Below are 27659 nucleotides of genomic sequence, written 5' to 3'. Positions count from 1 at the left end.
AAATGCTAGCTCCGCCCTTGCTCACCTCATGACACCCCATGTCAAAACACCATGTGCGTGTTGTTGCTTTAAGAAACCGCGTCATCCTCGCAGCCTGCTCGATGACGTCTCCTGTCTCCCGGCATGCGTGTTCCGCTCCAATTATCACTAATGGCGGGTATTTGTAGCAAACATGCTTGTGTGTAGCTTTAGCCTGCTAACGTGCTAACGTGCTAACCGCTAGCAGTGACGCAGGAACCGGCGGCTGTCAGGCTCCTAACCCGCCGAGTGTGTGGAAGCCGCCCGGGAGGAGGGGGGGGGGCCACAAGCGGACAAGAGGACAAGTGAGGACACGGATCCTGTCTCCGTCATGTGGCCGCTCACCGGAAGTCACCGGAGACTTTGAAGCTGCTGCTAACTTCATGTGACGTAGGAAGTTTTAGCTAGCTCGCTTATTCCTTTCTTTATATCCTCCTTTCATGCATCTTTCATTCATTCATTCATTCATTCACCCAACGTCGGTCTCTCAGCCAATAAACCCGCGTAGACTCCAGAAGCGGAAATGACTCGGTCGTGTGTGTCGCTGCTGTCCTCCTCCTCCACGTTATTATCATTATTATTATTAATATTAATAATAAGTGTGTGTGAAGTGAACGGCAGCTCCAAGTTAAACATCCCCAAAGTGCTGCTGCCGCTCACCAGGAGCACCAGGATCAACTTCACCCTGGAAACCACTGAAGGCTGCTACAGATGGTGAGTGAAGCATGGGGGGGGATCTGGTGCAGGAGGGTCACATGTTCTACTGTTAACTGTGTAGTGACCTCATGGTCGTGTGGGGCTTAAGACCACCGAACTACACCGTTAGACTTACAGGTGAATTAATCTGCAGGCTCCTGTACAGGGATTGTATTCCCTGGAGGAAGTTGTGGGTGTTTATTACATTTCCAATAAAGTAATAACCCTCATGTAAACTTCACATCTATACACCTATGTAGATATTTCATTAAAAACCAGACCTTTCCACCTAGAATATTAATTTACCACATTTAAAATGTATAGAGTGTATTTCTGATTAATTTTAATGTTATCTTCATTGAAAAAAACAGTGCTTTTCTTTGAAAATTAAGGACATTTCTAAGTGACCCCAAACTTTTGAACGGTAGTGTAAATCTAAAATTAATTAGGGCAGAGCGATTATGGCTGGAAAGTAGATCAAGATTACATTGTTGATTATTGGGTCATATGGATAATCATGACTACTGCAATATATGATAATTATTAAAATACATGTTTAGAACGTTTGACAGGAAAATCCAAAGTGGTCTGTGGTTTACTGTACATTGGTAATATTTTTGGAAGATGGTGTAGGTGTATATTACTTTTCTAACATTTCTAAGCAAATCAATAATCATGTAAACGTTTGTATCAGTGTATTTCCCTCTGACTTAATTAAGGATGAGCGGAAATTATTCAAGAAGTTACAAATAGTCAAATCAGGCGATATTGGTTTTAAGATGATATAATCCTTTATTCGTCCAACAATGGGGAAATCTGCCGTGTTAAAGCAGCAAATAGGGAAAGCAAGAATAGGAAACATGCAATGTATAAAAATGTAAGTGAAACTAAACAAATCCAACATAGACTGGAATTGTTTCTCTTTTCATTACATTGTATCTTTATCTGACATTTATTTTAAGTCTGCAGTAAAGCTTCAACTCAATGTTTTTAGGATGAACAGTTCAAACTACATCGTTGTTTGTGGTCATTTCCTTCCAGGTCGTCCACAAGACCAGAGGTGGCAAGTATCCAGGCTGTGGATGAGGTGAGTGGCAGCGGCTGCTCCAGGAGAGCGGTTCTCCAGGCTCTGTCCACGCAGCCCTCCAGACTGACCAGCATCATTCTGGCTGAAGATGTCGGTAAGTACAGTGACGACATATCCAACAATTAATCAACTCAAGTAGCTCATACAGGAAAAGATGATTAGGAAATCAAAACCCCAAAATGTTGGGAACTACTACTTATTATTATTATTATTATTAGTAGTAGAAGTGGTGGGGGAAAAATTTGATTCTGTTCAGTATCGCGGTATTTTGCGCCCGCGATTATATCGATACTGTAGCACAAAGTATTGCAATATTTAAAAAAAAAAAAAAAAAAAAAAAACTTTATTTACAATTATATATGTAACAGCCCCTGGCTGGCAAAGCATGACGAGGAGAGTTTCAGAGTTTAGTACTTGTTTATTTTTCTCAATTTGATTGAAGCTCTAGGTTACTCTTATTTATATGATTATTCTCAGGTCTATGTTACTCTATTATGTCTGCTTTATGTTACTGTATTGTATTTAAATAATTGTAAGTTATGTGCTGGGAGCTCAGTGTTCATGTGAGAGGTCTCCTATTCAGAAAATAATTACAAAGGTCCTGTGTCCTGAATGTTCAAAGACAAAGTTTTTGCACTACCCTTTCTTAGTTTTTGCATTTCAGTTAATGTGTAGAAGACAATGTTGTTCACATAATTAAATGTGACATTTGAAGTTAGTTGAGCAGTCTTATTTTCCTCACTTTTTGTAATGCCTTTGAATAATATGGGGGACATGAATCGCAATATATCGCAGAATCGAATGGCAATACTTGCAGTATATCGCAGAATCGCAATACTATTGAATCGTGGCCCAAATATCGCAATACTATTGAATCGTCACATTTTTGCCAATTCCCATCCCTAATTAGTAGTAGTATTATACAGATAGTTAAAGTACCCGGGAATGATTTTGTTATTGGAATTAACATTTATTTATGTTATTTTGTTTTTTTGTTGCTGAGAATCAACTGCAACTGAGGCAATAATGTTGCTTTCATAAGCAGATAAGCTCAAAGTTGTAATAACCTCTGAGACTGTTTATATAATTAACTTTAATCGGTTATGATGTCCTTGGGTCGCATGCACATCATATTATTGAATAAGGGAACTGGTCGGTAGGTTTGATGCTGCCCAAGGCCAGTTTTGCATATCAGCCTGTGCTCTTATCAGTTATAGTAGGACACTTAATTTGAATTTAATTTGCTTGTGGTCATTACCACAAAAGTTTTTGATTTATTTTTTCTCACCACGTGTTAATTTTGTAGTTGCCAGAACCTCCAGGAGCTTTTTCTTTCAGTTTCAGAATCACTGACTTGTTTGAAGGCCACATTGTTTAACTGTCCTATAATATGAACAACTAATAAACACAACAATGGAGTTCTCAAAGCTAATAGTAGCTACAGCAACAACAGGTTATATAAGTATAGAGTTTACAGTATGAGTATAGTCATATCAGGCCTGTTATACCAACTATGATCAAAATCTGCTGGTGAATAATCTCAAAGAATGGAAAATCTGAAAAGTTCACTATAATATTTTCAAATGGTTTCAGATGAAATTAGCAGAAATTATACCTGAAAATTTCAAGAAAAATACAATTTGATAGTATCGTGCCAAATAATCACAGACACACAAAAATATACACACATATTTGTGGGACAGAATGCTTTATGTCATCTGCTGCCCGTGGCCCAGTAGGCCTGTCAGGGACGACCAGCAGTTGTGAGCAATTGCTTTGTAATCGGGATAATCAGACACATTGTTCCTTCCAGATCTGTCTCAAAATGCTCTATGTTATAATAAAATCTTTTCAGTCCACTGTCATTGACCTTTGAATGAGGCCGAACTCGCTCCAGCTGTTATAGGTTTATCAAAACATAATCTCATGTAAGCTGTCTTTCATGCAACAGCCCTCTTAGCGAACCAGGAAAGACACATTTGACTTGATTGAGCGCAGAGTACAGTCTACTAAGAGCAGAGGAAGCTTTGGAGCTTTTAATCTCCGTTGTCATTTCCGTATACTCATAATAAAGTGGTTTTATCAGGAAGTAGATTTCTGTGTCTCAATAAACATTGTTCCTTTAGAATATCTTGAATATCTTCTTCGCCTTTTCTTCTTAAAGGTTCAGTGTGTAAAATGGGGGTATTTAGCTGCAAAATGCAACTTCACCTCTAGATGTCACTAAATTCTACACACTGAACCTTTAAGAGAAAGTGAAGCATTTATCGTTTACATGTATGTTAATGTTTTGTTCCTTCTTCCACTTGCAGTTACAGGACAATTACTGCGCTGTGATGCTATCGTCGACATCATCAGTGAGATACAAATAGTATCGACCACCCGCGAACTCCATCTCGAGGACTCACCACTGGCTCTCAAAATACAAGCACTGGACTCTGAAGGTGTCTTATACAAGCTTATTGGCTGCTTGTGTTAAATTTTCTCTTTTACACTTGTGATATTACTCCATTATGATTCTGTAAGCAGTCCACATCCTATTGTTTATTTGCTTCTCTAAAGACTTCTCAGCCTAATGACTGAACTGGCTCTAGGCAGCATTTTCTTTTCCCTCCGGCTGCAACCGGTGGTAGCTTTGTTTGTTCTGTTCGACTGGTTCCATTTAGGGCAAACACACTTAATTTAATGAGCTGTAGCTCCAGCCTGATTCTTTCTGATGATGGCTTCAGGGGCCTGGTGTTTTGTTTTTGTTTGCTTTGGCCTAAAAAGTGCATTTTAGATTTCTTGGATTAGATTGCAGATGGACGGCCTGCTTCCTTTAATGAAATGCCTATTGGTTTTGTTTAAACTAATTTGCCTCCCAGGAGCTTTGTGCTCAGCTTCCATTATACTCTCCAACATGCAGTAGTGACCCCAGGCTTATATTACACGTTGAAACTTTTCTATGGAAATATTTAAGATTTCATGCTTAACTTATTTTTCATTCAACAGGAAACACCTTCAGCACTCTCGCAGGTCTAGTGTTTGACTGGACCTTAGTGAAAGATGTAGATGTGAATGGATTTTCTGACTCTTACAATTCATTACGGTAAGATTTATTGTCTTAATCCATCTTTCAAACTCTACTGACGAGCCAGGTTTAATGAAATATTCTATAGCAAACCAGAAGTTGACAAGTAATGTTTCTCCCGACTCTGATATACCCTCCACCTCTGGAAATAATAATTCTTAAGGTCAGATATAATGTCTAGGTTTGTAGTGTATTTTCTAATCTGTCTCTTTTTTTCTTCTCAAGGGTACTTAAATTCTCTGAGTCCACGTACAAGCCCCCTGGTTACATATCTGAAATGGAGCGCGTTGGGAAACAGGGCGATATTATTTTGGTGTCAGGAATGAAAACAGGACATGCTAAGTTGAAAGCCAAAATACAAGAGCCATTATACAAGGTAAGCCGCTAAGTGCTACAAACCATTATATTTATTTAATTTTTATTTTTTTGTCTATTTGTAAAAGAAAAATAATTCAGAATAAGTTCTGAATAAACCGGCGATAGCTCATCTCCTGAGATGCAGACTTAAAAAAGCAAAAGTCTGCTGCACAATAGTCATGGCTCCTTCCTGCCTTTTATGTGCCTTTTATGTAAGATGACACAGCAGTAATGACAGTTAAGTTGTAGTTATGTCTTGTCAAGGAATTTGTTGATCACATTTCTTTTCATCAGGAGAACCTTTTATCTTCGAACAAAATAAGCTTGTGAGAAATTTTATTTTAAGTAATCATATATAATCTCTCTTTAAAAACAACAGTTTAGATTTGTTGGTATGATTTCAGCTATTATTTTTGAGCACTCCAAACCTTTTCATCGTGGTTTGTTTAGACAGGAAGCTGAAGCTGTGTTGCTCTGTAACTACGGCTTCTGTTTCACAGGATGTGGGTGCTGCTGAGGTGCGACTGCTGATTTTAGAGAACATCCTGCTGAGCCCTGCACATGATGTCTACTTGTTGGCGGGAACTTCCATCCGATACAAAGTCTTGAAGATAAGACAGGGCTCCATCGCAGGTCTGACTCTAAAGTCTATCATTTTACATGAGCTTTAACTGTTGTTATGCTTTGAATTACGCTGCTTTAAGAAGCTTCCAGCACTAGCATGAGTTGACAGCCTTTAATATGTAACTGTAATGGCTTTCAGTAGAGGGCATACTGACGTTAAGGCCCAACATGTTTCTTAAATTCAATCAAGCTGCAACAAATTGCACACACAATTACTCTCCTAATTATAACATGTATATGAAAAAAATCCTGGATCTGCACCAAAATTGAATGTGTTCTTCCCTGACCACATTCTTTAAAACAAGTCAGTCCAGTAGTAGTAATCCTACTTACAATCAAAAAGCACCGAAAACATCCGTGTTCGACGGAAAGAATTTTATCATTGACGTCAATCAGTGTGACCAGCTGAGCGGAACAGATGTCCTATTTCCTTTTCAAATTCAAATCTCTCCTTAGTGCAGAAAGGCCATCTCTTAAGTTGATGGATGTTTGTGTTGTGTTTGTCCAGAGCTCTCTATGCCTTGTGATCAGTATGAGCTGCACCTGCAGAACAGTGTGGTCGGCCCTAATGGAAACCCAGATGTTGCTGTGTCCAGTCTGGAACGGAGCACCTCCACAGTCACAGCCATTCAGCTGGGACACATCAACGTGGTGCTGGATCATAAGAGTATCCTTCTGACAAATCACACTTATCTCAAGGTTTAGATTTGTTGTAATGTTATGCACTTTGCCATGACATTTTCAGTTGACTAAATATGTGTTGATTTCAAGTGTTTTTACACTAATACTTTTAAGTGTAGATAATCTGATTAAAAATACTAGGAGCAGTTTTAGAATAGAAATTTTTTTTGCTAAAAATCACAAACTTTTGAGGTGTCATTATCACTGAATGTGTCCGACTTAATTTCCTTAGTGAAATCTCTTCAGGTCTTCGGATGCAAGGAGTGTCCCGCCTACCCAACAGCACTCTGTTTGTAGTAGAACCAGGCTACCTAGGTTTGTTTTTAGCACTTCTGTTAATAACATAATGAGACATATTTTTAAGTGAATTCTTTATTTATTATTTTTATAAAACACTCATCCAGTTTCTTTCTCTTTAAATTCTTTTAGGTTTTAAAATTCATCCTGGAGACAGCTGGGTTCTAGAAACAGGCCGAATATATGATATCTCCATCGAAGTGTTTGATAAGTCTGGCAACAAAATTTACCTCTCTGATGTAAGTGTGCTTCAGGAAAATCACCAAGTTAAATTAGAATAATGTCACTTGTATGTATGTGTTTGTGTAATAAGAAAATGAGTATGTCACGCACTCTGACCAGCATTGTGATGATAAAATCAAAAGTAAAAATTGTTTTTTCTTGCTTGATTTTCTCATATGCTGGTAGCCTGTCCAGACCTGTCCTCTCGCCTACTGTTACCCACATTTTTATGCTTATAAAATAACATTACAGTTTGTAAAAGTTTGAAAACGGTCATCTATCTGCAGCGATTCAAAGCTTATAGCGTTAGTTAACACATCTTTGTGGTTTATTTTGATTTTGCAGAATGTCCGTATTGTCAGTGGCTTTCCTTCGGAGTACTTTGAACTTCTGGATTCGTCTCTGAATGGATCATACCATCATGTCCGAGCGCTCAAAGAAGGCCTCACTCTCATTGATGCAACCCTAAAATCTGTTGTGGATGAAGTGAGTCAAACTGCGATGTTATCCCAGCAGGCTCTGTTTCATTTTGAGCATCATTACTGCATTTACCTTGTTCCCATTTCGTCCGCTCGAGCTTGACCAGTTCCTGTGGCTTTTGTTCTGTTTCAGAGTGGAAGTGTCCACGCTCTCGCCAACCCGGTCCACAACGAACAGGATGTGGAGATCTATGACCCAATAATTCTGAGTCCCAGTATTCTCACATTTCCATGGCAGCCCAAGGTTGGAGCATACCAGTACATAGTCAAGGTAGTCACTTCTTTTTCGGAACATAAAAGAAACTTGGTTCTTGAATGATCTTACAAAAGGCAGAAGTGTAAATCATTGGACACCTTCTGTATGAGACTGTTTTTACTAATTAATACAAATTCCGTCTCAATTAAGGCTTTTTTTCATTTTACCACTGGGTCTGAATGGTAGATCAAGAATGGAAGGTGTCATTCTGGTACACTTAATAATTCCTTTTCTCTGTTGCTTGTGACAGGCGACCGGAGGGAGTGGAAACTTTAGCTGGTCTTCCTCTAATAAAGCTGTCGCCACAGTGACCGTGAAAGGAGTGATGACAACAGTCAGTGACATTGGTGTGAGTGTAGTTTACGCTCATGATCTACGTAACCCACTACACTTTGGCCAAATGAAGGTAAGTTGACATGGATTCTATCACATTATAACACACCTGTTATATATTATTACGGAAGCTATAGTGATTATTCTTTATTGTTTTTTTCTGTTTTGAAATCTTTATTATAAACCAGAGGAATGAAAGGAGGCCTAATTCATTTTTTTGTTCAGACTAAAAACAAATATTCTCCTAGTATGTATGTTAAGAGGCATATTGTTGGATCTACAGACGTTGTTGACCTTGTTTGTTCACTTTTAAAGCTCTCAAAAGTAATATTTCCAAGTGGTTTCCTATTATGAGTGATGGGACTTAACATGAGGAACCAATAACAGTGGGTTGATATGTCATTATAATTATAATATTCTGATAAAACCCCACCCCCACATTCAAGAAGCAGAGTTTTAGCTAATTAATTAGTGGTATGGAGTAATTTTCCCCTATTCTTTTTCCCCTTTAGATATTTGTTGTTGACCCTTTGGCCATGGACTTCGCTCCCTGCCGAGTCGAGGCCACAGTGGGTGTGGTTTTGGATCTGCCTCTCAGAATTTTCGGGCTGCTGGAGGAGGCCGAGACAGAGCGGGTTATGTTGAGCGACTGCTCCCACTTTGACCTGCAGGTTGAGGAGGAGAGCCAGGGAGTCTTTGAGCTGATGGAGGGTGAGTTCATTCATTCATTCATTCAGCCCACGTTGAAGAGCGTTCAGTGAGGGTCATAACTCGAAGGACTCATTCATTAATCAGTGTGTTTAGTGTCAGTGAGGGTCATGACTCCCGGCCAGGGGATGGTTGTTTGAACCATAGATTGGCAGGAAAATAATTTGTGGGAGAGGTTTATTCAACCATGCTGGACTGATGGTTGGTTATATGGAGGTCAGTTCGATAATTGATTAATAATATATGTAGTCTACTTACATTGTTACAGGCCTTTTGTTCAGTGTTAGCTGTTACAGTTGTAACTCTCATAAAAAACATAAGTTATTACAGTCATTTCCCCAAGCTTTACATTTCCTCTTGCAGTTTCATATCACAGAAAGAATATTAAAGATATAACAAAAACTGTAATCTGTATTAGTAATTCAAAGGGTAACACAGACGACTGTGATTACAAACCTTTTGGGCAAAATCCTCTACACTGAGTAGTTTCAATTATTTAAGGCTTTCAGACTCATTTTACAAAATGTATCTCTTTGAAAGTTCTTTTGTTAGTGGCCTTCATTCTGAAATATATTATTATTAATCAGAAGATTTGGCTGGGACCAATGAGTATTTTCTGTGAGGTTTAGGACAGGAAGTGAAAATAGGATGTCTGGTTATTCAGTGTTTCTCACAAAATTGATTCAATCTGTAGTGGTAGCACGGGTGCAGCTCGCTCTGAGTGACACTTACACAGACAAGAGAGTTAATTGAAAGATAAGTTCTCGTGTGTGAGAACTGCATTGAATTCCACTCACGGCCATGCACACATCTGCAGTTGATACAAGGAGGTCTGCGTGGACATTAAAATGCTAAATGAGGGTGAGACTGAGCGAGCATGAGGCAAATAGCAGACAGCCGTGCAAGGAATAAAAGGAGCAAAACACTTACTTAAAGATCTATTTTGTTATTATGTGAACTGCATTTTTTTTGGTTCATTATGACACTTGGAATATATTGGGCCACCATAATGTAGATAATTAATGGAAAATTGTATATATATCTCATGCTAAGTTTTTGACTTCCTCTTTCTCCTGATCCAGGGAGGTTGACCCCAGGCGAGGGCCACTGCAGTGGGGTGAGAGCCAAGGCCCTGGCTCCTGGGTATACCATGCTTACTGTCAGCTACACCCATGGCAACGTTCACCTCAGTGCCAAGATCACCATTGCTGCCTATCTTCCTCTCAAAGTGAGTCCACAGGTCTTGTCTTTCCAGGATCTTGCTCACCATTAACTTTGAGGCCTCTCCAGTTCATGTCCAACTGCTAATTTCCTTTTGGGATTTCTTGTTGTATATTTAATTGTCTACCTCAGATTTTTAATGCCGTGGGGCAGCTGTAAAGTGTAATAGTCTTTGTTTTGAGATTTGCTTTTAATCCTTCAACTAGTCTTAAAGCACCAATTAGCCGTTGTCTTCTATAAGGAAACAAACTCACTCGTGCACACACTTAAAATCCATACACACAGTCTCCCCTTACAGTCAAAGCTGAATTGCAATGATCAGTGAGTGTAGAAATGTTCTCCCACTGGGTTTTCTCTGTGCTCCATGCATTTAATTATGCATTATACACTTGCCACACTGATATGCTTTTTATGCTTGGGTGATAATACTGTAGAGGATTTAATTTGACTTCAACTGTCGTGGCGGAGCATTAAATTCCAAAGTATGATGAGGTGATCAAATCTCCTGTCATTAATTTTTTTTTAATCTTTCTTGAACCACAGATAAAAGTAGCTTTGGTTTTCATGCAAATTATATTTAGTATAAAGTAAGGTGCTGTTTGATGTCCCTTCTTGGGCTTTGTAGCTAAATCACTTGATTGTGTTTTATAGGATAGACATGCTATCATAGTGTGATGTTTCTGGCGGCTAAAGGGTGACCCATTTTTGTTTCTCAGCTGTGTATAACCTTAACGTTCCCTCAGCCAAGTTCCTCTTGATGTTAGAATAACCATTATGTGCTTTCATTTATATTTGAAATATCTTTTGTGTTATTACATTTTGGTCACTAAAAGCTGTCTCTAAAAGCATGTCTTCCTGAAGTGTCTCTGTGTGTCTGTGTGTAACTGCATTAAGTATTGCATTTTATAAAAAAAATGTTATTTGGCAGGCTATTGACCCTGTATCTGTTGCTGTGGTGACTCTGGGATCATCTAAAGACATGTTGTTCGAGGGCGGGCCACGCCCTTGGGTTTTAGAGCCCTCAAAGTTCTTCTGCAACTTGGCTGCTGAGGATGAGGCCAGAGTGACCCTGACTCTGACCAGTCCTTCATCTCACAACTATAACCAGCACTGGGTCAGAGCAACATGCAGGGTCCTTGGAGAGCAGGTGGGGTCCACTAACATCATGCTGTTTCTATTCATCAAATAAAGTATTGCATTGTCAGATTCAATAACTTAATTTCTTTAACTTTAAGATTAAATACAATAGCTAATCATTAATGCATATGGCTGTGTCCTTGTCACCAGCTCTTAACTGATTTGTCATTCTAAATGTTTCAGGTGCTGGAGGTGATGGTCGGGAACAAGGCCAGTGTAACCAATCCTTATCCTGCTGTGGAGCCGGCAAAGGTCAAGTTTGTATGTGCTCCTCCGTCTCGCCTCACCTTGGTCCCGGTGTATACCAGCCCCCAGCTGGACCTGACCTGCCCGCTGCTGCAGCAGAACAAACAAGTGGTATGAATCTGATGTGATGTAACAATGGTCACCAACCTGTGTACATTTAGCTTAGTTTTTTATACTGGTATTTGTTCTACTGTGATTATTTAAGTTTATCCATAGCTGTTGACACTGGAATTTTGTTTTGAAAGGGGGGAGCCAGTTTTGTTTTAATTAGATACCTGCCATTTGAAGAAATCAACAGCTACCCTTAGAGAAATGCATAGCTACATTTTATTTGGTATTGTAGTAAAACAAATTAGTTATTGAAAGTTGCCATAGCTTAGTCTTGAGCCTCATAATTTTAGTAAAATGTTTACTTTTTCATGTAACATTATTTTTTCGTAGGTCCCTGTGTCAAATTACCGTAACCCTATTTTGGACTTGGCTGCTTTTGATCAACAAGGAAGGAAGTTCGACAACTTCAGCTCTCTGAGCGTGTTGTGGGAATCGTCTAAAGTGTCGCTGGCCAGTATTGAACCCACAATGCCTATGGAGCTTCAGCTGTTCAAGGATGGCAACACACAGATGAAACTTCATGGTAAAGCATCACCACGAGGCACAAACCTGTTTGGCTTGCATTTCTTTCCTTTTTGAGTTGGTTGTTGGCTTGAATTAAATATGTTTTGTAGACATTTGGAAAATAATGAAGCAAAAACTGGAGGAAAAAAAGCTGTGACAGGATTTGATACTGAGACATTGGCAGCAGATGGAGAGTTATACATTGACCTGTCACTGGGAATGAATTTCCATTGTGGTTCTTGTGTATTTTTATAGATTGGTGCTAGCAAAAAGGTTGGTTCATGTAATTATTATTTTCTTTGTCATCTTTGACAGGACGTCAGACAGTCCTTGTCCATCAGCAGACCGGCATTGCTGCGATTACAGTAACAGCTCTGGGTTACCAGGTTTCACATCTCGCTGCAGCCAATGTTCCCAGTCCGGTAAGTGAAAACAATGACTCTACCAGCAAAAAAACATTTTTTACTTCCTCTTTAAAAGCAGAAGCAGCTAAATGAAACATTATTCAAAACAATCACAGTTTAAACCCTAACCCATGGGCTCAATTAGATAACCTGATTAAATAAAGGTTATTTATTTATTAGATTTTTTATATATATATATATATATATATATATATATATATATATATATATATATATATATATATATATATATAGGTGGTTCACATACAGATACGCTCCTACTGTTTGTTATAATGCTTTTTTTTTCTAGTTTCAACTTGCTTAGCATTTCCATTCATGCTCCTCAGATGTTGGTTAATACTGAGGCAGGACCAGCACACTGTATATTCAGTTGACATAATAATTGCACTTGCAGCCATAGCACTAATCTTGACTCAACCCCTCTTCCTTCTCTGCACAGTATGACCCCTTGACCCCTGTCTCTGCCACTCTGGAGCTCCTGTTAGTTGAAGATGTGAAAGTTTCTCCAGACGCAGTGACGATATACAACCATCCGGATGTGCGGGTAAGAGACCAAATCATCAGTGTTGTGGTCTTGCATACATGTGCCTGCAATATTACAAGTGTGAGCACTGACACAAACTGTTGTTTTACCAAAGGTATAGCTGTATTTTACATATTGAGTTTTAGTATTCAGACTACTCTGCTGGGAATTTTTTACCTTTCAAATTTTACCTCCATTAATAAAAAATAATTCAAATCCTAATATGCATTGCACCAGTCACAGTGGAAACTTTGCTCTGTGGGCCTCCCTCTGCTAATCCTATGTGATATGAGAGCAGTGTTTGGCAGGTGCAGGGGTTAAATAACAGCTAGTGACCTGTGTAAGAGGATTTTACAGAGCGAGTGTGGGCAGAGGGCCTCTTTGATGTCACACAAACATGACCATGAACTGGAACAGTTTTTCCTCAGTTATGGGATATGCAGTTATTTGAGTCATTCCATTCATGTTCAGCACTTTCACAATGCAGTGATGTATTTTGTCTTGCAGGCGAGTCTAGCCCTGCGAGAGGGTTCGGGACACTTTTTTGTCAATACCAGTGTTAATGGTATTGTGGATGTGGTCTTCCAAGAAACCCAAGGAGCAGCTCAGGTAAGAAGAAACATCTGGACTGTGATCTGTGAGGGATTAGTTCTGGGGAATACACATCAGGATTAAAACAATTGTAATTTTAAAGAAACCTTATGATTGTTTTCCTTAGGTGGATAATATATAAATACATCAGTGCTCAAAATCACCCCGTTGAATGCAGAGAATTGAGATTTCCTTTGATTTTCTGTGTCTGCTCAGGTCTCTCCCGATCACCCAGGAGTGGTGAAGGTGATGGTTCACGACCTATGTCTGGCTTTTCCAGCACCTGCCGAAGCCACAGTACACGTTTCTGACATCCTGGAGGTTTATGTGAGAGTGGTTGACAAGGTCAGTTTTTATCCCCATGATCCTTAATCTTTGTAGGTCAAGGCACTGCTTGACTAGTTGATCCCTATTATCAGAACCACACATTTCTGAAATACCTCAGTGACATGAATATGGGTGTCCTCTCCTCATATTCCCCTTCTCAATTTTCATGAGAGATGGTCTGTCTTGAAGTGGTATCACAAGGTTTGCCCTGCTTGTAAACCAAAATTATTATTTTCCTAATGATGGGTGTCATTTATTTCCATCACAGGTGGAGATTAGTAAATCTGTGAGAGCATATGTCAGAGTCTTGGACGATAACAAGAAGCCCTTCCCGGCCAGCTATTTTCGTTTCATGAATCTAAAACTCAAGGCGGCTTCTGCGATAGTTTCCTTAGCGTGAGTAATGGGACTGCTAAAAGATTAAATAACTTAACTCAATTTAATTCAGTTTTTTGAATGTCTTTTTATTTATTCTTTTTTTGCAGGCCATTAGCAGAGTCTGCAGAGAACGATACAGCCGTCTTCCTGGTAAAAGGTGTTTCTATTGGTCAGACCACTCTGTCGGCTGTTGTCATGGATAAAAATGGGAAAAAGATATCATCCCCGCCTCAGCAAATTGAGGTATGCACTTGTGTTACTTTCTAAAACAGTTCAAATTGGGACTCTTGCATATGCTGCAGGTATTGAAACTTTGTTTTCTAACTTGTAGGTATTCCCACCATTCAAACTCCTCCCAAGGAAAATCACTCTGCTAATTGGAGCAATGATGCAGGTTTGTACAACATTGACACTGAGGCTCTGTTTTGAAACAGCTGGCCTCTGTTTATCTTTCAATAGAGCATCTGCCAGGACTTTTCTGGAAGATGACATTAGCCAAATTGTTCCTGGTTTTAACATCCAGCTTTCTTTCATTTGCTTCAACTCTTGCCCTAATTACAAATCATTCACCATCTTTCCAAGAAGCATCCTAATTGCTGAACATTAAACTTAATAACACACATGCACTGCACATTATTTCTGTTGAATTTCCAATTTCATTATCTTGAGTAGTTTAATACACAAAGTATAATCGCTTACAGCAAATAGTAATTGAACTGTTCATTGATGAATGCTCTGACTAGTCTGTCGCTGTCTCTCTCCTCTGTCTGTTTTCTCAATCAATGCCTTTCCTTTTCATTCCTCCTTTCATTTACAGATCACATCTGAGGGAGGCCCTCAGCCTCAGTCCAATATCCTCTTCTCAATTTCCAATGAAGAGATGGCTTCTGTTAACGGCATGGGCCATGTCAGAGGAGTTGCCATTGGTAACGTCACCGTGACTGGACTGGTCCAAGCTGTTGATGCCGAAAGTGGGAAGCTGGTTGTCGTGTCTCAGGTGTGTGTGTATATATGCATGTGTGTGTGTATGTGATGTGGACAAATGTTTGGCTGAATTTTTACAGATGATGTGTTCATTGTCTTCTTCCAGGATCAAGTGGAAGTTGAGGTTGTGCATCTGACAGGCATTCGCATCAGAGCACCCATCACAAGAATGAAGACAGGAGCACAGGTATGATTTTTAGATTTTTTCCAATAATACTGCCGGGAAAAACAAATTCTCTCTCAGTGATATTGTACTCAAAGTTTGTTTCTTTTTCCAGATGCCTGTATATGTGATGGGTCTGACCAATAGTCTAACACCCTTCTCCTTTGGCAATGCTTTGCCTGGGCTGACATTCCACTGGTCCACCACCAAGAGAGACATCCTGGATGTGGAGTCGAGACACATTGAGGTACCCGGCACTCAGGGTTTTTACTCCTGTATTTGACGTCAAATACACTTCCTGCCACTCGGCCATTCCTATTTTTGGTTCCTGTTGTTCCCTTGATTCTTTTATCAAATTGACTTAAGATGTGCTGTCCCTGCATAACAGCATGATTAAGAACCAGCATCTGCCTTGTCTCAGCTTCCTTGTCAGCTTCTGCCTTGTCCCTGCTTCCTCATCACTCTTGTCTTTTTTTATTTGATTTGCTGCTGCTATTTTTGCCATTCTCATATTGGTGCCTGTCTCCTTCAGGCTAACGTGGAGCTCCAGTCAGAACACAACTTTGGCATGAGGGTGACTGGAAGAACTAGAGGGAGGACAGGGCTGAAGGTGGTGCTCAGAGTTACTGACCAAGCGGCTGGGCAGCTGTTTGGGAAGCTTCAGGAGCTCAAATATGAAATCCAGATCCAGGTACAGCACTGTGGCTACAACTTACTGGGCATATAACTGAAAAAAGCAGATTAAACATTGCATCAACATTGAAGGCAGCAGATTGTTGAAGTTGCTGAGCTTTGCAATATCTGGAGTTGTTAACTATGTTAAGTGATAAGACGGCAGATAAGTTGGAGCTGAATGCATTCATAAGTGTCAAAACATGAAAGATTGAATAAAACCCTCTAATAATTGGGAGTTTCGACATTTCGCTTTGATCAAGGTCTATGATAAGCTGCACATGCTTAACCCTGAAGTCGAGGCTGGGGAGTATCTAATGGCTCCGAACTCTAACCTTGTGCTCCAAACAAACAGGTGAGTTACCCCTTTGCTGCAAGATGCTGTAATTGCATGGTTAAAAATGTCAGAAACATTTGCACCACTTAGAGAAACCTGAATGTGATGTTTTTCCTTTCTGACAGGGATGGTGTGGGTGCAATCTCTTATCGAATGCTGAACTCCCCCGACCACCTTGTTACAGCTCAAGTGGATGATCAGGGCCTTCTCTCCTCTGGCTCTCTGACTGGTATCTCCTCTCTGATGGTCACATCACAGGAGACCTTTGGCGTCAATCAAACTCTCATCCTTGCTGTGAAGGTCAGTTTCTCAGTGCCACTGTATGAGAAGTCTTTTAGATTTATTTTTTGTTTTAAAAGTAGTATCCCACAGATACTGACTATTAAATCCATTTTAATGCATCTCTGATAAGCCACTGGGTTTAACACTAACTTATGATGCAACAATTAGAATACATGAGTATATGTTCTGCAGAGCTAAGGAGCAGAGGAACATTTACTTATTCTTCCCCGTGATCAGTCTGTGGCGCTACCGACTACCAATATGCTAGTGAGAGTGACCAACTGATTTTAAGTTGCACAAAGCAGCGGAATTTCATAATCTATCTGACTCACTTTTTATTTACCAAACAATGCAACTTTATCAATTTTGAAGGCAATTTGGTTTAGGGCAAGTAAAAGAAGACAAAAAGAAAAGACAGACATGCACTGACAAACATCCACAAAAACAAAACAATATAACTCAAAGAGCTGCTCAGTTGAGTTGAGCTAAAAGTGCAATTTCCACTAAATGTCACAATAAATAAATGAATATATTGAAAATAGTCCCCATGGCAGATAGGCATTTAAAACTAAGTTTTTTTAGTTTTTTTTGCTGAGCTCAAGATGAAGCACAGATATATAAGATCTATTTCAAATCTTCCCTGCCTTCCTTTGAACAAATCATCACGTGGTCTAACACAGTTCTGTCATTTCTTGTAACAGTTTAAGGAAGCACTTGGTTTGATGCAGCAGATCGCCCTGCTGCTGCAGCAATGGAGGAGTTGTTGTCATGTCAAAATGAGATCGAAGAGCAGTGTGAATTGAGATTGCAATTCAAAAACGATTCATCATGCACCAGTGGAATGTTTTCATCTAGATCTATATCTTTTTATCTAATGGTTCAATAGAAAAGTTAGGGTTTGTATTAAAAATGCAGCTTGTCTCTGAATCACAGTAGAATTATTAAAAAAGAGGGTTAAATAAATAAAAGAGCACACTTTATTTCCTCTAGAGAGCAAGAAAATATGTTCTGTCAGATTTTTATATCGTATCTGTGTGAAACTGTCGTCAGTAAATCAAAAGGTAACCTTGTGCCATCTCTTATACTAAACTTCGAGCTGTGTTGCATCTGCTATGGGCTAATGTTTAGTGTCCTATGTTATATGGCCACTGTGATTTTTAACAGTTGTATTGACCCTTGAAATGGCAGCTGACCATTATCCCTTCAGCTACCGAATGTGACACTGGTTCCTTTTTTAATTTCTCAGGTGGTGCCTGTGTCCTACGTGCGCTTCAGTACCAGTCCAGTGCTCTACACGCAAACGGGAGAGAGCCTGAAAGCCTTCCCTCTGGGCGTAATACTCACTTTCATTGTCCATTTTCATGCCAGCACTGGAGAGGCCCTGCACAGCTCCAGCTCTCACCTCACGTTTTCCACAAACAGGTCGGTTGCACATTCTATAGGTTCTTCAACACTTACTATTATATTTCCCGAATTGCTGTAATTTATCAATATAATTATGCATTCATTAATTTGTCCATTCATTGATTTGTGCATTCTGTGTGAAACTGTGAGGGAAACATGACTTCTAGAGAGGGGTAAGGAGCGAGGAGGATTTGTTTTGCGGTTTGCTTCGTACCCCAAGGTTGAGAAGCCATTATCCTGCTGTTGTGTGCTATTTATAGAGAAAGAGCATCAGGGCCTTTCTTTTGAGTGGTCCATTCGTTCAGCCTTGCGTAACCTAATGACTTCCATTTCTGATTCTGCCAGACAAGTCATGTCAACCCACAAGCTATTCACCCTCCACCAGCTAAGCAGAAAATGAATTTCAGACCGAATGTAAAAATGAAAATGTGGTTTCTGGACACTGTTGATTTTTCAAAATGATTTGACATTGTCTGGTTTAATGATATTGATCCATGCTAGATATACGTATCAATAACTCTGGAAATCCTAATGTTTTCCTTTACCTCTGTAGGTGCTGTGACACATTAAATATTTCCTCTTTGTTTGGATCTTGTGCACTAATATCCGCACAGCCGGTTTAGTTGAGGTCATGCCGGGGTGTAGAGGCAGGCTCTACATGGAGATCACAACATTAATTCACTGGGCTGTTCCTCATTTCAGATTGAGTAGTTTCCACCTGAGCGAGTGAGTGAGCTAAATTAATGGGAATGTCGGGGAGGAGCGTTGCAACGCTCCCGACGAGGGACTCCCTCGTCTGTCTGCACAATAAATTGATTCTATTACCTTGTTCTCCGGGTGCTGGCACACCATTTTAGGGGGAAAGTATCAAAATCCGAGCAGTAAAGGGCTGATAGTCTTGGGACTTAGAGAACCAGCCTGTGATTACATCCTATTGAGTCTCAGAGGAGCTGGGGAGATTTTACTGGTGTCTATGTTGGCAAGCACTTTGGTTTAATTTGTTCACACCAGATGCTTCGGTGATGGAGGTGAAGAGAAAGACGTTATTTTTTTTTGAGGTATAAAAAACAATATATATGGATGTTGAACTATTGCAGCAGGATATGAAACATTTAAGCATTTGATGTAATGTTGAGTGGTTATTTTAAGCTTGTCTAATCGTATTGAACTCAAACTCAGTCAAGGATTGACTGCAGAGTGTAGCAGTGACGATCTGAGGAAAAATTAGATCAGGTTACAAAAACGTAATATCGTCCATGTTTGACCTCTATTGATGAACTGTATAAATGAAATATAACCTGAATAAATAACACTTTAATTATTAATTATCCCTTCATGGAATTCACCTGCCAGGCGTTCTATAATATTTGTTTTGATGTTTACTCTTACTGACCTTATTAGCAACACCTACACACCTACAATGCAATTATTCGGTTAGCTAATCATGTGGCAGCAGTGACGTGCATCAGTGAATGCATACAAATGAGTTAATGTGGACATAATTCAAAAGGTTCTGTTTAGGAGTAGCACTTAACAATCAATTATAATTGGTCATATTAATGGGTACTTATTCTAAAGAGCTGTCATTCTGTTCTGTGCTGCAGAGATGACCTGGTGCAGGTTGGGGCTGGGCCCAGTAACCACACACTGACAGTGCGGACGGTCAGCGTCGGCTTCACCCTCCTCGCAGTGTGGGACAGTGAAAACATGGGAGTCGCAGACTACGTTCCACTTGCTGTCGAGCATGCTATTTATCCACAGGAGGCCCAGAGCCTGGTGGTGGGAGATGTAGTTTGCTTTGTCGCCCAGTTAACCAGCCCAGATGGTGAGAGGTTTACATTCTTACGCAACAGATCTTATGTGTTGTGTATGTGTGTGTCAAACATTTTCATTGTAATGTAGAAGCATGAATCGATGCAGATCATCAAATGGACAAAAAACAAAAACACTCCGATATACACTGGGTACAATTTTGTCTGTCCCATCCAATCACCCTCAACACAGAGCACCCTATAACTCTCCATCCCTTCTATAAAAGAGATCAGTGTTAAATGTGTTGTGTATGTGTATCAAACTTTTAAGTAAAGCCATTTTGAGAAAAGAAAGAAAACAACATCTTGACTTTAATCGTCAAATGGCTTTCGATCTTGCACCCTCATGATGACGATCTAGTTGTGTATCTTCTGTGTTTTTCCTTAGCATCTGTCATGCTCTGCTTTTTATTGAATTTCTATTAAAGGATAAAGCAGCTTTTTATCTTTAGTCGAAGGTAATTCTAGTATTTCTCTTGGCAGAGGAGAGAGCCCTATATTTGTACCTTTCATTTAACAATCAATTTTAGCTTGGCAGAGTGTACAAATCTTGTCCTAAAGTTGACACAATCTTGTCTTCTTTGCAGGTGCTCAAGGTACTTGGAGCTCCTCAGCTAATGGTGTTCTTCAGGTGGATCCGAGAAGTGGTGCAGCCGTAGCCAGAGACTCTGGGACAGTCACCGTGTACTATGAAATACCTGGTGTTTTGAAAACCTACAGAGAGGTATGTCCTCTGTAGATAGTGACTGACAGTTTTTTCTTTTATCTGTGGGTGTGAAGAATGAGCTAAAAGAAGCATGTTCAGAGTTCAGTAATTCTACATGCGGCACACCTCCCGGCTTTCTTTATTTCCACTTCCAAATTCTCCAGAGATTTAAATTCTTCTCTCTGGCCGTGCATGAGAAAGAATCAACCCCTCAACAATCATCATCAACATGATAACGAGAATTAAAGCACATCAGGTGTTTGTTGCATCCATCACGTTTCAGCAACATGTTTCTATTCCACTGTTGCTAGTCTCAAACGGGATGGAGCGTGCAGTGGAGTGTCACTGTATCCCACTCCGTTCTGCACGAGAGCTGAATGCAAACCAATTTGATACAAATATTTTCCTCTGAGCAGAGTGAGAATTGATGAGATCTGTTGCGTGGTATTCAATCTTAAACAGAAAGGGGCTTATATGCATGAACACAAAATAAACTCCGGCATTGATAAAGGCAGCAGTAATGTTGTATTAAACACTCAGCTGTCTTTCAATTGGTTTCTTTCACTGACAGTCTGGCGTGATTGATGTAAACAATTAGTTGTGGTTGTATATTCTAATGTGATTTTAACAAGCACACACATGGATGTTCTTGTTTGGTTATTTCCTGTTGCTGTGTGATTCTGTAGATAATAGTGGAGGCAGCAACGAGAACGTCCGCCACGGCACAGCCTGCATCCATCAGGAACGGCAAGGAGACAAAGGTCTTACTCAACACCAGAGAAAGTGGAACCAACCTCATCGGTACTGACCCTTTATCAGTTATACTTTTGTAACTAATTGTAGTTAAAGGAATAGTTCTACATTTTGGAAACTACTCCTTTTCGCTTTCCTGCCAAGAATTAGATGAGTAGATCAATAGTTCTCATATCTGTGTGGTAAATATGAAGCTGAAGCCAATTAGCTTAGCCTGCCATACCTCTAAAGCTCACTTATATGAACATTGTTTTGTTCTTAATCTGACTAGTTGTATATTTAATGTACAGAGTTAAGAGTGGTACCGATCTTTTCATTTATCGAAAATGTAAAATACATCCTTTAAGAAAGTTGATCAAATGTTTTCTTCAGTAAAGCACTGATGTGTGTAATGAAGCACAGATATTAAGTGTTTCTGCTTCCCTGCAGGAACCTGTTCCCCTGCCCAGACCGAAGCTATTCCTCAACTGCAGCCAGAAACTTTAGTCAGCTGCCATCTCAGCTTCACCAGCGACGCCATACACTTCCCTGCTAACGATGTCTTCGACACACACATCAGCTTTGACCCCAACATTGGTAAGACTCATCTGAATTCAAACCTTCATGGTGATCACCTTCATCATGATGAACCATGGTCAACCACTGCGTTATACTGATTGAACAAGTTAGTGGTTGAATATATAAACTGAACGCTCCTTTTCTGTTTCATCCTCTAAATTTTCGCCTACCAAGCACCTGTTTAAAATCCCTTTAAAACCGAACATAGGCACAGATCTCATATGTATGCTCAGCACGAGGGGCAGGTAAATGCTGTTTACAAGAGCATAATCAATACCTGCTTTGGCCATTGAATGAATTTAGTAGGGGCTATAAAAGGTGTCTGGGTGACATATTGAATTGAGGACACTCTTGCTTGAAAGCTCTGGTCTAATTGTGTTTGGGGTTTGAGACTTCAACCCCGTTGTTTGCTTATCTCTGGAGGGAATCCACTGTGTGATTACAAGGCTACAACCACTCAGCTGAATCCCACTGAGGTGCTGGTGGGAGATTGTGATTGAGAAATTAAGACAACAGAGTTAGAATATAGATTCGTTGCAACTTTCTGAGACACTAAAATCACAAACTGAACAAGACATTTATCTAAATACACACATCAATATTTTATGTTGAACAATCACCTTTGCCTCTTTCGTTTCTATTGCTCCAGGCCTGTATGCATGTTCCGTGACCTTGCAGCCAATGTCTGACCAGCAGACCCGTGTGCTCAGCATGTCCAGGACGAACCTGCTGGTGAAGGCAGGGCTAGAGGGCAGTGCTTTCTCTGGGGAACAAGTCAGTGCCAAACTGCCCATGGAGCCGGGCCTCTACTCAGACCAGACTGAGCTGCTGCTCTCAAACCTTCATCCATCAGCTGAGCTCACAGTCTACGGCCCCACTGCAACCCTTTCCAGCATGGAGGTCTCGTAGCGCCCTTAATATCATGTCTAATTCTTACATTTTTACCGATAGTATGATCGTTTAAAGAAAAAAAGTTTGATTTACTTCTCTGTCTTCAGGTGGTGTCTACTTCTCCCAACATTGCTGTCCAAGAGATGGAGGTGCATCAAGAGTTTCCCAGTTTCTCCAAGTTCACCGTCGGTGCCGTGGACCCTCAGGCAGCAGTGTCTGCCTCCATCTCCATAAGCAGCGCTTCCTCAGGCCAGAGTCTCCTGATCCCAGTCACTTTGATTCACGTGTCGGATCCCAGCGCTGTGATGCAAGGTCAGAAGTCCTTTCAATAGAACACAGTCCTTTTGTGTGTAGTTTATGTTAGTAGTCACCTGTCACCTTATATAGAAAAATTAAATTTTAACAAATTTGAACTGACTTTCCAACAATAAATTGCAGATTTAGCATTGTTAGATTTATCCTCACATTTCCCATTGATTAAATGCAGACATTTAGCAAAACTAACTTTTTCCTTAGTGTTTGGACCTCCCCGTGCAAACGTAATCAGTGTTTTAAGTCTCTAAACTGAGATTTTTACAAACCACCATGTACAAGAAACAACAACATCTACATACTGATTTCTCCGCGTTTGGTTAGCACTGCTAGGTCTTATTACAAGTCTGCTGCCAATTTTATCATTACTGCACAACATTACCGTCATTCACAGGTGTCTGCTACTTGAACCTAAGCTCACTAAGCATGCTAACCAGGTTCTTCTCTGGTATTTGCCGGATGTAGACTTTGTTGCCACCTACTGGCCTGGCATGCTTGTTTGAGCGATTAAAAACGGAGGGGAAATATCCGTAGTAGTGTCGACAAAGTTTGATCCGGCCCTGTGAGGCAATTCATAATCCCCAATCAAAACAGTCAATAATCTGTTTCTGTAGGACATGAGCACATTGACAGTCAAGTCATGTTTTCAGAAACCATTTCAGAACCACTGTAACAAGCGTCCTTATCCCTGTGAGGCGTAACCAACATTTGTTAGTGTGTTGTATGTTCTCCGTACTTTGAAGAGGTTTTGACAGCCTGTTATCTCTTCCACTGCTCTGTCTCATTAGCTGCTGCTCCAGTTGTTAGCTTGGAGGGGGGGGACCACACCCTGCACAGCTTCATAAACTGCTACCAGATGATCTTCTTCACCCTGTTTGCTCTGATGGCTGGTACTGCCATCATCATCATCGGTGCGTCACCTCAACTTGATTTGAAAATTGCTGTGTTTGCCCAGGGTAGTTAGAGGATATGTCATACTAACAAACACCTAAATAAGTTTATATTATAATGAAAAAACATTGTACTGGGAAAGTTTGAATTTATTGTTGCTATTTAAAATTTTATATCATTCTTTATTTAAGAATGGACTATACAAGACAGGCTTTTATATTCGATCATTATAATGAATGTTTTTGAATGTGTCACCTTAAAAAAATGCAATCTTTATATTAAAAAATGAAGGAATTAAAAAAATGCGCGCTTACAGTATTTCAAGGCAGTGCAGACTGAGTTTGTTTCTGGTAACAAAAAGAAGGCAACAGATTTATTCAAAAATAAAGCACTGTCCTAAATGACAAGATCTATTTGTGTTTGTCACAATTTAAGGAATTCCAAGGCTTGCAAGATGTTATTTTTTTACATTGAGCTCTCCAGTGTGTTGACGTGTTTTCAAATTCATTTCTATTCTCTGCAGTGCTCCACACAGTGTTCTCACCAAAGGAGCAAACTTATAACCCCGCTTTCATCCAGAGGACGCCACCACCCAACTCAGGTACAACACCTCTCCCACCGCAGCTACTTCAGTAAACACTAAAGCAAACAATCAGACAGATAGGCCTGTCACGATAACACATTTTTCTGTGCGATTAATTGCCCCAGAAATTATTGCGATAAGCGATAATATTGCCGTTTTGACACCATTTTCAACTTATATAATGATAATGGCATAATAATGCAAGTACACCCTTTCGAAGATCAATAAACTTTTATTTTTAAAGAACACTGGAACTGGACATCTGGAAGACATTTAAAATATCCAGAATTAATTAACAAAACATCCAAAAACAATAAATACAATTATTTTAACCAAAAATGCTCTTGAATAAAAACCAAACACAACCAAAAACAATAAATACAATTTAAACACTAAATAAAAAGGATGTAAACCAGATTGCACTTCAACAAATAATAAACATTAGGCTCAGACATACAGCCAAAACTGCCAATTAGGACCTTTGTGCAAAAAAAGTGCAAACTAACAACAAAAAACATGACTGAAAGCGGATGCCTCAACAGGTCATATGCAAATCTGTAGCTTCTTAAGTCTTGCAGATTCCGAGCAAGAAATACCAACATGTTGACTTTGTGTGGCTTAAGTGGCAGTTTTTTTTGTGTGGCTTAAAACTGCATCGGGTGATTGTGTTTTAGGTGAAGATGCAGGTTTGTTGTATTGCCGCGTTTTGTCAATATTGTTTTCAAACAAATGAGACATGTCAGCTCGCATAGGTTATTTGGTTCGCTCCGGCCGTTGGGTTTGAAGCCGAATTGCTCCCACACGGCAGCTGTCGAGTTCGGCTTAGACACCAACTCCATCTTTTTATTCTTCCAAATGTTTTTTCTCTTGCTCTTCTCCTCTCGGGACTTTCATGCTGCACTCTGCACTGTGCAACGCCAGGGCTCCGCCTCCCACATAGAGACCAATGCTACAAGTGACTGACACGTGACGAGGGGGTTAACTTATTGTGCCCTCAGCTCGGCCTTTAAGGCTGCGCTGCAGGAAATAATAACCATCACCAACTGAATGCCTAACCCTGCGCGCTGCCTTGAAGAATTCAGTTGGGGCAAAAAAACACCAATCCGCCGAGAGGGCAGATACACCGGATTAAAAACTTTTGATATCCAGTTACTTTGAATTTGAATTTATTGCAGCCGGCAAAAAATTATCGCTCATTTTAATTTATCGCGCAATTAATTGATTTACATTTATGATTATAATATCTTTTCACAAAATGAGTTGTTATGACCTTTACACAAAACAGTGAATTTGCTGAAATTAAAGTTTGCAGTGACATGTTTAAACAAACATTTCTTATGTGCCCATTCTGTTGTCAATGCTTAATTTACCTCCATTTATATTTCTCTTTTTCAGGTTTCAGCACTCCACTAGGAAATTCCTTCAACCACACGTTACACAGGACTGACCCGAACAGCAGCCCCAGGTCGCGGCTCTATTCTCCAGACTACAAGTCGTGATGAAGCTCTCCGTCTGTTCTCTATTCTTCACAAGTACAACACCACAGGCTGTTAATGCATATTAAATGTGCCTCTGTCACTCCGGATGAATGCTGTGGGACATGACCGCGAAATCTTAACTCCATCGTCTAGGCACAGATTCTTTAAAAAAAAAAGTATTGTTGAGAATAGAAAATCCGTGAAGAGCTTCACGATGATAATAGGGCTATTTTCGTTGTGTGTACATTTTGTGTCCTCTATACATTTGTATTTTGTGGCTTGCCATGGAAAAAGGTTTTATACAAGACCACTCTGTTCTACATATCTTTTGAGGAATGTTTCAAAAACAAATCACTAGATTGCGCTGAAAAAAATTGCTTTTTTTGTTTGTGTTTGAAATTAACTTGTGTGCTTCTTAACACATTTGATGTTAAATTAAATAACTCAGGATGCCCAACAGTCTCATGTGACAGAAAGCAAACAACTTGAAGATCGTGTTGTTGTTTTTTTGTTATTCTTTTGAACAGAAACCCTCCTTAATTTTGTTGTTATTCAACATTATGTGAAAATACCACTGAACTCATCGTTCTCTTCTGTGATGAACCCTTCAAATGTGCAGAATCCTTACTTGGAAACAGTTGGTTCATATCTGTTTTTTTCGGGCATTTTCTCGTGGAATCTAACTTCCCGATTATTATAGCTGAGTTTGTGAGCCACTGTACATGCAGCTCCCATCTTATTCATTAATGTGAAACGGTTAAAAAATGTGAGCTATTCAGTTTTTTATATCCCAGTGTTGCTTCATTTGCAAAAGCAGTCACAATGTGGCCTGGTTTCTGGTTCTTTCTGTTTGCACTTAAACCTGCCCACATTTCCAGAGAGTTCACTGTAGCGCTGTTGTTTCTGGTACATACGAGTGTGACTTTGTTTTAAACGAGACCGTTCTGTATTTGAAGAGACTTGTTGATAATGAATATTTATTTTTTTCTGTTGAAATTCAGTTTTACTGAGAAGAATGTGTGCTTGTGTGATTATAATTTGTTTTCAGTGTTGTTTTTGTGTTTATAATAGAGCCTTACAATCATATCACAAGATGCAGACACAAGTGTGTTTGCTTCTGTGTGTGTATATATACTCTTGCCTTTTGCTAATTAAAGTTTTTACTTTTATGTATAATGCTCCTGCTTTGAAAAGTTTATATTTAGCTAGAACTCACAAAATCACGGTAAACTGACAAATAACAGACTGCTTCACAACAGACACACAAATAGAAATCATCTTTCTTCACTCGTCCTGCAATTTTCTACCCCAACGTACCTTTGAATTAATTTGCCATTTCATTTATCTCCTCTCTTTGACACATTGTTTGCATCAATACAATTTGTAGACATCTCATTTTTATCCTGTTCAGTATTATCAATGTCGCTCTGCATTTTCAGTCACATGTGGCACATTAATTTACATACTTTAATTGAATTCATGTCAAAAGCCAACGTAACTGCCCATTCACAATGTATAATAGTTCAAACAAGATTATTTTAGC

The 27659-nt window shown here is 39.6% G+C and overlaps 1 protein-coding gene across 1 annotated transcript; it reads left to right on the top strand.

Moving 5' to 3' along the window:
* The first annotated feature begins 177 nt into the window (after positions 1–177).
* nup210 (nucleoporin 210) lies at positions 178–27285 on the top strand. The gene is made up of 40 exons (XM_061075503.1): positions 178–732; positions 1756–1895; positions 4114–4245; positions 4793–4889; positions 5097–5247; positions 5729–5861; positions 6361–6519; positions 6780–6848; positions 6963–7069; positions 7398–7538; positions 7665–7802; positions 8038–8193; positions 8633–8831; positions 9911–10056; positions 10978–11196; positions 11370–11543; positions 11874–12066; positions 12363–12469; positions 12912–13016; positions 13503–13604; positions 13803–13931; positions 14182–14309; positions 14399–14534; positions 14623–14685; positions 15109–15288; positions 15382–15462; positions 15554–15685; positions 15971–16129; positions 16374–16465; positions 16573–16747; positions 17976–18151; positions 19738–19958; positions 20532–20668; positions 21337–21451; positions 21833–21979; positions 22611–22861; positions 22960–23164; positions 23953–24075; positions 24579–24656; positions 26034–27285. Exons 1-40 carry the CDS (start codon positions 542–544, stop codon positions 26135–26137), a joined length of 5691 nt encoding a protein of 1896 aa, XP_060931486.1. The 5' UTR covers positions 178–541; the 3' UTR covers positions 26138–27285.
* The last annotated feature ends 374 nt before the right edge of the window (positions 27286–27659 follow it).

The sequence above is a fragment of the Limanda limanda genome, chromosome 7 (genome assembly GCF_963576545.1).
Source record: "Limanda limanda chromosome 7, fLimLim1.1, whole genome shotgun sequence".
Classification (NCBI taxonomy): Eukaryota; Metazoa; Chordata; class Actinopteri; order Pleuronectiformes; family Pleuronectidae; genus Limanda; species Limanda limanda.
This window is presented reverse-complemented; position numbering and strand designations above follow the sequence as displayed.